Here is a 13,064-nt window from a genome sequence, read left to right on the forward strand (position 1 = left end):
GAAAAGAATAGATACTCAGGATGCTGTAATTTCCAAAGAGATTTATGAGTTCTTCACTTGCATAAGAATAAAAAAAAAAGCATTAGCTAACTGTTGAGAAATACAGACCAAACCAAAAAAGCTACATTAAAAATATAACAATAAAATTCACATTAAATTATTTATTCAGTAATTAAAACAGTGACATTTTTCTTTATACAAAGTCCCCCACCAATTTTGATGAGAGGGATGAAATGTTCAATGGAGTTTTGAGGGAAGCAGGGTTGGAAATCAAGTGGGGAAGGAGAGGAACCCTGATTTGACAGATGGATTTAAAAGACAGCTACAAACAGCAAGCAGAGAAAGTGCAGCATACTTCTGCAGATACTTTACTAGATTACTGTAAACCTCAACTGCTATAAATATAAGTTTTATAATAGGTACTAGTTACCTGAGCCCAAGCCCACTGGAATCAAGAAGGATTCCAATTTGTGTTAACTAATGTTGGCCCAGACTCTGGGCCTCCACTTTGTGCCAGCCAACGCTGGACTGCAGTTCAGGCATTCACGGCTGGTCCCAATGATCTCAATGCCATCAAAGACTTACACAGACACTGAGGGAGGGAAACAAGAATAGGGCTTCTGTAACGACCATCATCAATGATGCACAGCTGATCCATCTTGAAGGCTTGTGCCTTTGAGTGGGTGCATAAGAACTGTGATGTTTTAATTATCACTGTCTCTAAACAACCTCTACTAGGTGCTAAAAACACCCTGCAAGTTCACAGAGAACTCCAGGCATTGGAGGATGGAGATGGTCCCATCATGGAGACCACAAGAGCAAGAACAGCCACAGGGTTACATGCACTCTGCAGACCAAGAGCAGCTAAAATACAGGTTTCCAGGGGTATCTTTAATTCCCCTTGGCATGCAGTTCACCATGTAAGAGGGGACAAGTGTAAACCTGCTAGTACAGTCTAATTTTAACGTTGTGTAGTGGCTGCCCAACCATCAGCATACAATGCTGGAGAAGATCATTATCTTTGCTAACAGCATTACCAACCAGCTCAACCTTTGCAAGAAGACCCCTCCTGCCTTTCCTGTTTCAGGGACTGGGATTTTGACCTCACCCCAGCACGAGTCCCTTAGGCTTTAAAGGGAACTCTTCTTGCATCATAACTGTCTGATTGCGCCCATAGGGCTAACATGTAAAAGCAGTATTTATTTTTAAATACTATCCTGCTTTACATGAGATTTCAGTTCCAAACAACGTGCATCAACTTTAAAAAAAAAATCTACACACACAATTAATATTTGTCATTCAAATAACCTTTAAAAGCACCAGGGCAAATGTATTAAAGCCAAGAAATCAATTTAATATATATATATATATTTCTAAACTGTTTAAAAGAAACATATGGTCCATTGATACGGAGAAAAACATTGTACCTGAAATTATTTAAAAGAATTGTATTCAACATGATATGTTTTTCTGTTGAAAGGCAACATATTGCACCTCTCTACATAACTCTGCTGATTCCATGGTCATCTTTAAACGTGAAACAAATCAGGGCTTTTGAAAGGTTGGGCTTAGAGGTATGGGGTTGCTTTTTTCACTTTTTTTTTTTTTTTTTTTACAAGAATGGAAAAAATCCATTCACACCTGAGGTTACGGAGAATGCAATAAAATATTTTTTTTTGTTGTTTGTTTCAGTCAGACGAGATTCATTTCAATTTCAATTAATTTGAAGTATGAGGGTGGAATAGAGGGAACTAGGTATAACCATGTGTGTAAATATATACACATACATAAGGAAATGGGAGTGAAGAGCTAGACATACACAATAGGCTGGAAGCAGAAAGGTTGGGTATGTGCAAGGCAATTGATCATAAGTACAGGTGGGGAGACACAACATTCCCTTCCATCCCACAACCTCTGTTCTCAAGAGATGTGCAATCAGTCTCTCTCTCTGAAAGCTGCAAAGAGATTCATCCCCAAAAGCATGGTTCAAGGCAGGAGAAGCAGAAGGTTGAGAAAACCCTAACATTCACTGAGGACTTTCACACTGTGAAAGAGGCATCAGAAAAACCAATAACTGAATTTGTGTTACTAGTGAGGAGAGGAATTAGAACAAAGTGCATTTTACTGCTGTCAAGTGTAGCCTATTCAGCTCACCAGAAATCAGATCTGCTGGGTGTTCAATAGCTGCAGTATTGTATCATCTTGTTAGGATGGGAAAATGCAGCTGAAACAAGATGGATATCTGCTTTTCAAAAACTGGCAATCAGGTAGAAAACTCCCAGTCTTCAAGCAAACAAGAAAAAAAAATGACAGCAGATTTCTCAACATTAATAGGAATGAAATAAAATCTTGAACAATTTTAAGAGGTTAGTATTTAGATTTTCTTGAAATAAAACAATGGTTTCCCTATGTTCTCCCAGAAATAGTGTCAGAGTACATCATGTTTTTATAAGACTTCAAAAAATGAATCATTCACTTTCTTAGTACATCATTGGAATTCACCACACACAAAAAGAATGAAACAAGCCCTTTAGTAACACATTAAGACATAACTTGCCTGTGACCTGATTTTAAGGGCCCTTTGGTAGCATGAGTGGCCTTATCATCCTTTTTTTTTTTTTATTATTATTTTTCACTGCAATCAATAAGCTGTAACCGCAACATCATGAGCGAGCACTCCCCTCTTCCTTCAAGAGCAATACCAACATAGCATCTGCTTCTCATAAGAACATTTGTGCGTGTGTATTAGTGTGCATGTATATGTGTGCGCATGACAGAGAAGCAAATCTGCTGAATTTAACTTAAAAATTTGTCATAAGACATTTTTCTTTCCTGTCATTCAAATCACAGGTCATATAAGAAGGGCTACTGCTTGTGCTTTTACTTTCTGTGCTGTACTTGTGCTTTTACTTTCATCTCATTTGTTAGTACAGGGGACAGTTAGTTACTGAGGAAATTTGTCTTTCAAAGTCAGTTGACTGGTGTGTGTGAACAGCTGTAGAAAATAGCAGTTTTTCACTGGCACTTGTCTCCCAAAACCTTACATACTTATTACTAGTACTTTAAGCACAATCACAAGTTCAGCAGTGGAAGCTGCTGAGCAAAACAGTGCATGACAGTAGTCCTTGAAGAAAGAAGCAACAGAATCATCACATATCCACTCCCTTTAGCCATCAACTCAATAAAACAGTCCAGAAAGGAATTCCAGTGCAAACTTCAGGCTTGATTGTTCCTGTCTCATTCTGCTTTGACGCTACAGGGAACAGGAGGAGATCCTTCACAATCTGAGCTTGCAAAAACAAAGACAATGAACAGACTGCTCTTGCTAGACATTAACTATTTCAGGAAGTCAAATATAGTACATATTAAAAGAAACACTGCCTTTTGTTTTGCTCCCTCTGCCCCAAAATCTCCGATGTTCAAAGAGTTAAATTACAAATTTTCTCATTGTTTCTCTTGTGACACATTACCTCTTTGCCTTCCAGCTTTGCCAAGTTCAGGGGAAAATAATAACAATAATAAAAAATCTTTTTTTTTTCTTTTCCAGTATTTCTAATACTGTAATAATTCCCAATTTTTAATCTATCTCAGGAACTCATATTCCTGAGATGTTTCCTGAATTACACTGTCCTGATAAATAAATAAGCCATGAAGGCTTTTGTTACCTTCCTTTCCATGCACTTTTCCCATTCCGTTACTAATTCGTTGACAAACCGAGAAGCTAGCTCCACCAGAGCAGCAACAATATATAGAACTGTCATGAGAGTGAAACTCCTTAAGGAAGAAATGCTGATAGACTATAAGGACAAGAGGTGGGGCTGGGGGAGAATAATATTTAATTCAGCATCCCAACAAACTAACAACAACCCTATTATTTTTAAGTAATATTTAAGAATAGTCCCTTCAACAGTTTTACACTGTCTCAAACATCATATCAGCAAGATACATGATTAAGGGTTTTACCAAATTGTGATATATTCCTACTTCCCACAGTGCCAGCATATCAAGCCCTCTCATGTCAAAGGAGAACTCAGCACCTCATAGGATCAAGTTCAAAAGCTTGGAGAGAAGCAGTGCAGGGAGGAAGGCCTGAATTTCAGACTGGCAGACACATCCCAACACTCCCCCTCCCTTTTCACACACACCCATGTGGTGTCCACCTGACAAGCCTACATTCACAATGTTCACTGCCTTAAAAGTGTTTTATTTTTTTAAATCTGTCTTGATGTCTATGGTCTTGATCTCCATGTAGCTGGTTTGCCTTTTAGACAGTTACGTCTGAAAACAATGATAACAGAAATAATATGTTATGAGAGCCTTGGAAAATACTACAGGAGGATCCCAAAAATATTCATTCACTGAAGGTAAACAGAATAGAAAGGCAACATTTCCAAGCAATAGCCAGGATTTGGCAACCCAGGCCCCGATCCTGTACTCGGTCCCACCTAAGCATGTGATGTCATGTTGCTGGAGTTACCACCACGTTGCTGGGCCTGGAGGCTGATCCACCAGCAGCCCATTGCAGGACATGGGCTGTTGATGGCAATCTTGTAGCCCTTATTCAGGGCTGGATTCTCCTCCCGCTTGGCTTCAACTAAAGTCATTATTAATCAGGTCAGACTCAAGGCCCAGGACAGAAATGGGGTTTCCCAAACACTTTGCAGTGTGCTGTGGCTAGATGTGGCCATATAATTTCCCAGTTCATTCTTACCCTTACAGCAGCAAAGCCTAGCTTTTGTGCATGCTGAGCACATACAACTTCCTATGACATTCAAGAGCTGTAGCTGGGGTCCCACAAGGCCCCCAAAAAATCTTAGGTTAGGCAACTAGCTTTTGAAATCAACAGGTGTTGAAAGTTTCAACTCTTCCCATGCGGTGCTCAGCAGACTGATCAGGCCATTTGAAAACATTTTGTTTCTGCAAGTCACACATTTTTATAGAATTTACATTTCTATTCTAAACATTCATGTTACAGGTTAAAACCCTTGAAATAACTTAGTGGAAAGTCCTGCCTCGCGACTTAAAATATGAGTATGCTAGTAGTTACAATCACTATGAGCATCTGAAACACAACTCATAGGCGACTGCATTCATCAGCTTCTGTGGATCATGGATGAGGTCCAAACTCAGGTCAGATAAAAAATCCATAGAAGTATTTGGTCCATTTTGAAAGAATGGATGGGTTGGAAATGCAGTTTCTGTAACCCCAGGCTTTGCTCCATGCTAAAGGTGTTTGCAAATTTCTGACAATCAGTACAGCACAAAGCTGTCTTTAGAAACATGAAGAAACACACCCTTACTAGAATCTAACACCAGCAGGAAAAATATTTGGCTGAAACTTTAGGTGTGAATTATACTTGCTTAAGCTAGAACTAGAGGACGAAAACATCAAGATCTAGTAATGTGGAAAGAAGGAAGGTTTAGCTCTTTAAAAAGAAGGGAAAGATAGATATTTGAGGTAACAAAAAAAAAAAAAAACAAACCCAAAATGCACAAACACATCACAGACATCTAAAAATAGCATTTTATACATTTTTTTTTGCCAGTGCTTCTCTGAGAGCAAGTTCTTTAAACAGAACTTAACAATTTTACAATTTTTTTTTTAAAAAAATATGTCATCCTAAAATAGCCCATCAATCCTTACCCAAACTTTCTGTATTTCTACAAAAATAGATGCACAAAGAGCTACAAAATAATGTATTCCTGAAAGGAGGCGCACTGTAGTCAAGGGAGAGTCTTTTTTCCTGACAATTAAAACTGTTCATAAAAATATCAAGCTCAACAAAACAAAACACTGTTAAAGTAGCAGAAAGGAGTTAGGTTGCCCAGCTGCAGCAGGCTCAGATGAGGAAAGAAAGAAAAGCGAGTTTGTCTGTTTGTTTGTTTTCCAACTCTGTGGGACCCATAAGTGGCCTTAAAAATAAAAGGCTCAATAGCAAAACCAGAATGGTTGGCTCTTCATCTTCATGTGTGTCCTTTGCCCCATGCAGAAGGAGTCAACGACGGTTATATTGCCTGCCCAGCTGCGCTGACTCCAGCTCTAGATGGAGTTAAGTTATATCTAAACTTCAGAACCAGGAAGTTTCCTTGCTCTTGTCCTGATGCTGTAGACCTGGATTTTGGAAAAGAAAAGTAACATTTAAAATCTGATACAGCTGTTTCCTCCCCCTCCCCAAACAAAAACAAACACAACTTACCAGCCTAGTGGATTTATTAGTAACATTGCTATTGCTTCAATTTTTATAGTTTATTTGCGACAAACTTAAACCCCACTGAAGTTTTAGACTGGCTCAAGCAGTTCAGGAATACTGGTAAAATTATGTGTGCTTCCTTTTTTTGGCCTCATTTGGAGAGGAGCATGGCGTGATAAAATCGTCCTGCAAGGTCTGTGCAGGCTATCCACTATGGAACAACATCATTTTTCCTGATAGTCAATAGCTGGCCCCTATCTCTTTTCAAAAAGATCTGTAACACTTTAGAATCTCACAGTTTCTATGGTATTTCACCTTACAGAGGAGAGAGGTAAAATATTCCTGCAGCAAGTAAAAAACCCAAATAATTTCACCTACGGAGTGTCAGATTTTTAGCCAAGAACGGCTAGTGCTTCCACATGGGAAAAATTAATGATTTTCAGCTTGCATTTGTTATGAGTTCTTCTAACATTTTCCTTTATAAAAAGTGAGGACTATCTAATAAATGTGGTGCTATGTTGTGGCTTTAGCATTATGGACTTGGAACCTGTGTTATAATCTGGGATTTCTCTACTCCAGAGGGATTCAATCTTCACTAGATTTACACCCAACAGGGTGGATACCTAAAATCCAGACAATAGAGGGGGAGGTGGAGATGAAACTTCCCAAAGAAGATATGTTTTTGCTCATTTATAGGGAAAGTAAAAAGGAGAGGTGCAGGCGCATACTTTAAGAGGTAGCAAGGAACTTAAGCCTTACTGATTTAAAACCTGCCCCTTGATGTTTTGAGCCAAGAAAATTAAATTTCATGAAATGAAGGTTCACTTCCCAATGTAAACCACTGCTATGCAGACAGCAATTCTGTTCTGTATCGTGCTATATATTGTCCTGCTGTACCAAGACCAATGCACCAATTACCTAATCTTAATTTTAAGGCCAAATACACCACTAATATAAATAGGTGCAACTGTAACAGACTACAGTGGTGTTACGACTGCTGAAATTGCCTTTTTAGTAACCTGTGAGACTTAAAGATGTGCTGAGAATGGCTCACCCATTTCCATATCTGATCACACAGCATAACCCAAAGGAAGACTCGTGTTTTTAGAAAGCCTTCCAACAGGCCTGATGGATTCAGATCCATCCACCAAATCCTTGATGCAGGGGTACAGTTATATTACTATTGATGACCAACATGTGAGAGCTGAGCTACAAAGCTATTAATAGTCATGTGAAAGATCACACCACATTGCTCCATCTGTGTGAGGACTCTCAAGCGGTGCCCAAACACTTGCATGTCCAGCTGCAACAAGGGAAAGCAGAGCACACCTCTTGGGTGGATCTCTGCTCCTTTTCACATGCACTTCCACCTATTTCTTTAAATTGAAAACAAAACAAACAAAAAAAACAGGACATCTGTCAACAAAAGCATGCCACACTTGCAGACTTTTTACTCAATGAGGATGCTTCCTTTTTATTTATGAGTTATGTGTTTTCCTGGCAGTATCACTCACAAGCAGTGACATAATAAACTACTGTTAGTTTCCTTCAAAGCTTCCTCAGAGTTAGTGATGACAATTTTTTGTTATTTTTCCCCCTTCTATTTATTTTTTTAAAGCAAAGAAAAAAGATATAATAATAATTATTAATAATAATAATAAAAAGGGGAGTCAGACAGTCAGACAGCAGAAACTTTTCAGAGTGCAAGGAAGCCATTTAAGTCTACCAGTGGAGCACTACAGGACACCAGAGGAAACGCAAGCTGATATAGATTCTCCCAATGCAAGAGAAATAGATTGAATGGTTCATACCAGTTTGAAAAAAATATATTACACACACCTGCTTAAGAGGATGTATACCTGACAGTAATGACCGGTAGAAGGTGAATAACCAGCTGACTAGACACCTTCCTACTTAAGTGTCTTTGCAAGAAACAGAAAAAAATGTAACAAGGAGGTTTAAGGTATAGCTATTAAGTTCAAACAGCCACAGAAAATAATCCAAAGAAATGAAAGTTGCCTTAGCTACAGAACTGAATGTGAAACACTTTCCATGCCTTTTCCTCATTATATTCCCATATCCTTTGTGGCAAGACTATCTGCAGTTCAAACATGTAATCCAAGTGCAGCCCGGCTACTAACCAAGAGCAGTAGCTTGCAGTCTGCCGCTAGAACAAACATTTTCCCATTTGCAAAGACACCCTCGCTTGTGTTGTACAAGCCAGTAATTCCACAGCAGAACTCTCCATCTCTGAGATGCCGACGTAGCTAACTGCCACACACACGGTATGCGGGTTATGTGGGAACATCTAAACCAGCCTGATGAAGTGTGACCGACTTGTAGCATGTGTGAATGGAGACAACTCTACGCAAGGCAGCAGACTGACCACTCAAATTCTGTATTCAATATGACCCCTTGCTTTACAAGCATTTCCAAAGTGGACTTTCCATAGTTAGCCAGGACTAGAGAATATTGATTAATTCTCCTAAATATAAGGACAGACAGATGTGCACCTCAATTTTAAAACAAAATTACAGCCCTCAGATACGCCAAAATCCTGCTCTGCTTTTATTGTGCTGGGGTTACAGGAAACCTCTTCCAGCACATCTGTCCAACAGCAGGGCAGGATATCCTACTAGCAGACTCTGCAGTAGCAGGGCAAGTTGCTCTACTCTTCTACCCACAGGGCTGCCAGCTGCATCTGACTGACCACCTGAAGAGTGTCTGTGCCCACTGCTCTGTTCCCGAGGGCCCACAGGCAAGCTTGGATGGCTGGAACCACCAGCTCCAGTGGCAACAAGACAGCAGTTTCTCCCCGGTTTTAAGTGCTCAACTCAGCTTTCTCACCCTTAACATGAACGCGAGGATTTAGTCCCAACATTGTACAACTGTGGTTGCAGCAATGATCTACATATATGTGCTGTGAACTGCAGTCAGTGCTGTTAGAGGCTGACCTTGCTTTGTTTGGCATCAGTCGGACAAAGAATTAAAGCTCAATGCACAAACATGTTGTGCTTGGTGCTTGATATCAAACATATCGAGCTGGTCCATAGCTTGGGCACTTTGGCTTTGGAAAGGCACCATATAACAGCAGCCACAAATGTAGCAAGTTGCAAGAGATTTTGATTTAGGCTTGCGTTTTCTTTAATCCCACTTGTACTGACACAGAAGCATCTAAAAGGGTTAATTTGCAGCATACAGCATGAGGATTAAGCCACATTTAATGGGAATCAGGTAGCTAAATCCCTACTCATCCTACTAAAACAGGACCATGTAAGTTCAAACAGATGTGCATTAAAGATTGATACTTTGTTAGCTCTGCAAACAGTGAGATGCTAATGTCCCATACAATCTGCTCTGAAACAAATTCCCAAACTACACCCTGCATGCAAGGGGAGCCCTCTCTTAACCTTTGAAGTGGTTCAGCATCATCCATTCAGAAGATGGAGTATTTGGCTTTGCATGTCTGAGATGCAACAATGTAGCTGGACGAGGGTAAGATTACCGCCAGCCTGCCCTGATCTCAACGCTATCACTCCGTCTAATTCAGCGTGAGCAATTTTGCAAATGTTTCTATAATTGCATGTGACAGTAGCACAAGAAATGTGACTCACAGTAAGAGGGGAAAAAAATCATCTGCATATCTGAAGGACTCTGAAAAGCATCCTCTAGATGTGTTAACTTTTTTCAAATAAATTAACTGAAGCTTATGTAATCTAATATATCGACAGCTCCAGATGCTGATGTCTTTTATTCTTCAGGGAGATGTGGTCAAAAACTTCCAGAACTGAAGTTTTCTTGCCACTATGGCCTTACCCAGCTCAGGGGAATCCTCTTACAAGAAGGTGAGTACATTCTTCTCCAGGCCCTCTAGTTTTTAGCCTCTCTGTTGAGGTTGCCATCTTGCGCTAGCATTAAATGCAATAAAATTCTGTGTGTTGTGGAGACTTAAACAGTGAAAACTCTACCTCAGAGTGGACAGGGAACAAGAAAAGCTCTGACAGTGATGGTAAATGCTGGATATGATTCAGTGTGGTGCTTCAGCAGCTCCCTCCTCTACCCTGCAACACAACACACATTCCCTGGATGACTCCATTTGACATGCATGCAAAACACTGGAGCAATTAACCTCCCTCTTTCCACTTAGGTCACACCTTGAATACCTGTAACCAAAGCATTTGTCTCAAATCCACCAGATGTGGAAAGGGAATCTCTCTGAATGAGATTTGCTGTCCTTCCCAGCAAGTCTCTGCTTGGAGATCACAAAAGAAGAGTGTGCAGGGTAAGCAAACTGATAATTGTAATGTCACAGGTTACCACTATGTGCTGTGACATCCATTGTCTGGTCCATTGTTTCCAAAGCCTTAGGTATCAAGCTGGGGCTGCCCAATAAGGTTGTGCTATTGTGTTTCAGAGCATGGCCATTTTCAATAGTCATAAACAAGAGAGATATTGGTCTGCTGAGATCTTCTGTTTCTATAAACTGGTCACATATAATTTTTCATCTTTCTTTTCAAACCCAGAGGAAATCACAGACTATAATCTACACATCAAGCACGTACCAGAAACAGCATACAAACCAGCTTGCTCAGTACAGAAACAACTTGCAGCCTAGGTGAGACTCGTACTGAAGCCATGTAGTGGTTCTTCCTGACAAACAATCCCTTATACAGTTTGCTGCTCTTTTGTCCCCCAAAAGGTAAGTCAAGTACAGAGTTCTGGAGCTGGACTGCTGGGGCTACTGTCAGACCAGTGGGCTCATCCCCTCCATCACTTGCAATGACCATTTGCTCATGATTCAGAGAAAGCAATTTCCATTATGGAATTTGTCAGAAAGATAGAACTTACTATTGTGATTTTGTTAGGTTATCTTCTCATACAAAAAAGCATAAAATGTAATAATACATCTCGTATCATCTGGTTGGCTGGAAGTGTTATTAATAAATATAAAATCATCCAGTATTAAAAATCCTATTATTCTTTTTCTTAATTTCTTGAAGGAGTTATGTGGCATAGTACTTAGAAGAGGTTATAGGTTCCAAGTTGCTACTATGGGAAGAAAGAAATTTGCATTACGTTCACTATAATTGGGTTCTGGTTTCTATTATTCCATATTTAAGAAACAGCATTTTTTCCTCCACCAATTCTTTCTTCCCTTACACACTAACCAAAGCAAGAAAGCAGTTCTTACACATGGAATCAGTTAGCTAGAGCTATCAAGAAGACATCCTCAAAAAAACAGAGAAAAAGATACCTCAAGGAAAAGGGAAGAGAGATGCAAACCCAGTATTTCCTGAATAAAGTAACAAAAGGTGTTTCAGAAGTACTAACCTGCTGGTCAGATACACATCATGCAGAAAACAGAGACCATAACAGAGCACATGAGCACAGATGGACATTCTGGAAATAAGTCACCCATCACTTTGATATTAAATGACTATAAACAGGGAGGGCTACCAGACTGCTCCTAATGCTGAGATGAGAGCCTTCAAGTCAAATCTTGCCTGTGATGCAACAGATGTAGTTTATGGAGGTTGTTCCATAGCTACAGATGGAGTAAAATTAATCTGATTCAGAGACCTCTGCCTATCCCCTACAACAATCGAGTATGATGGTGAGCACAGCTTAAACAGCATCTCTTCTTTATGTGACACCTGGATGCTACACAGGAAGGAAATGCTGCACTTTTCCAATTTACATGAGTAAGATGCAATCCTCATGTACTGACAAGTTATTAGTTCAGTCCTCATCGGAGCTATATTTTGGTGAATGAAAACATGAATTGGCTGAATAAGCTGGAAGCTTCCACGTGAAAGTTTAATTAGCCATTTCCCACAAGATTTAAACCAAAAAACTGTGTATCATGTCACAACTCATTTGTCTTGAGAGGGACCAAGGGAGACAAGGGTCTTTCAGCAAAAGGCAGATGGAGATGGATATTTCACAGCTCATCTGCTCTGAGAGCAAGTTCAGGAGGGATTCCTACCTGGAAATTTATTTGGAGAAGGCTCTAAGAACAAACCCTACTTGAGCTGCAGGGAGTCCACTTCATTGCTTGAATTCTTTCTGCTAAAACAAGTCACAGACACAACTGAACCATCTTACCTGCGTCAAACCCAAAACTTGGCACAATGTCCACCGTTCCATGAAAGGCTCCAGCCCATGCTGAGGTAGCGCTGGTGACAGCAGCAGGATCTGTCTTAGTCACGTCACGCTGGGGAGCAGGAATCCTGGCTGCACGTACTGAAGGCATTAGCAGGGACCCGTACCGGGGGTCGCGGTGCGAACTGGGATGGTGATGGTGCATGTGTGGATGAGGGTGATGGCGATGCATGTATACGTCATGCATGTGTGCATACGAAGGGCTCACCTGAGATGCTAAAGGATAATGCCAGGATTCAGATGCAGCAGGGGGAGGAGGTGGGGCAGTCTGATGAAGGCTGTGTCCTGGCCAGCTGCTGGGATCTGGTGTTGGGAAGGTGCCTGGTGCAGTAACGGGGAAATCAGGGTGTACTCCACTTAAGCATGGTGGTGGGGGAGGCTGATAAGAGCTGGTCCAAAATGAAGTTGGAAAACTGCTCCTTTGGCCTGAAATTGTTGAGTTTTCTGGAAGAGAAAAGAGAAATTAATTATGACTGAAGCTGAAAAACAACTTTAATGACAGAAACCCTAAAATGATTTTCTACTGTCAAATTTGTAATGCTGAACTCAAGCTTCAAGTTACAAAATCATAGAATGGTTGAGCTTGGAGAGGAGTTCTTCAGATCAGCTAGTCCAACCTCAGGACTCAAAGCAGTGTCATCCAGGGCAGATTGTCTGGGACAACATTCAGTCAGATTTTAGCCAAAATCCAAACTTCATGACCTCCCTGGG

General features: G+C 40.4%; 1 protein-coding gene across 6 annotated transcripts in view; it reads right to left on the minus strand.

Annotated features, from left to right (window-relative positions):
- The window catches only part of VGLL3 (vestigial like family member 3), a 43,217-nt gene that overhangs the window by 6,169 nt on the left and 23,984 nt on the right, over nucleotides 1-13,064 (minus strand). For 5 of the 6 annotated variants that reach the window (XM_068691397.1, XM_068691388.1, XM_068691379.1 and 2 more), the window contains exons 3-4: nucleotides 12,297-12,797; nucleotides 416-6,112 (exon numbers count right to left, since the gene is read on the minus strand). In XM_068691397.1, the coding sequence (XP_068547498.1) occupies nucleotides 6,069-6,112; nucleotides 12,297-12,797 (545 nt within the window). In that variant the 3' untranslated portion in view covers nucleotides 416-6,068. Of the gene's footprint in view, nucleotides 1-415; nucleotides 6,113-12,296; nucleotides 12,798-13,064 lie in introns of those variants that run through there. The other variant, XM_068691414.1, reaches the window with a different exon arrangement.

Source organism: Anas acuta, chromosome 1 (genome assembly GCF_963932015.1).
Source record: "Anas acuta chromosome 1, bAnaAcu1.1, whole genome shotgun sequence".
Classification (NCBI taxonomy): Eukaryota; Metazoa; Chordata; class Aves; order Anseriformes; family Anatidae; genus Anas; species Anas acuta.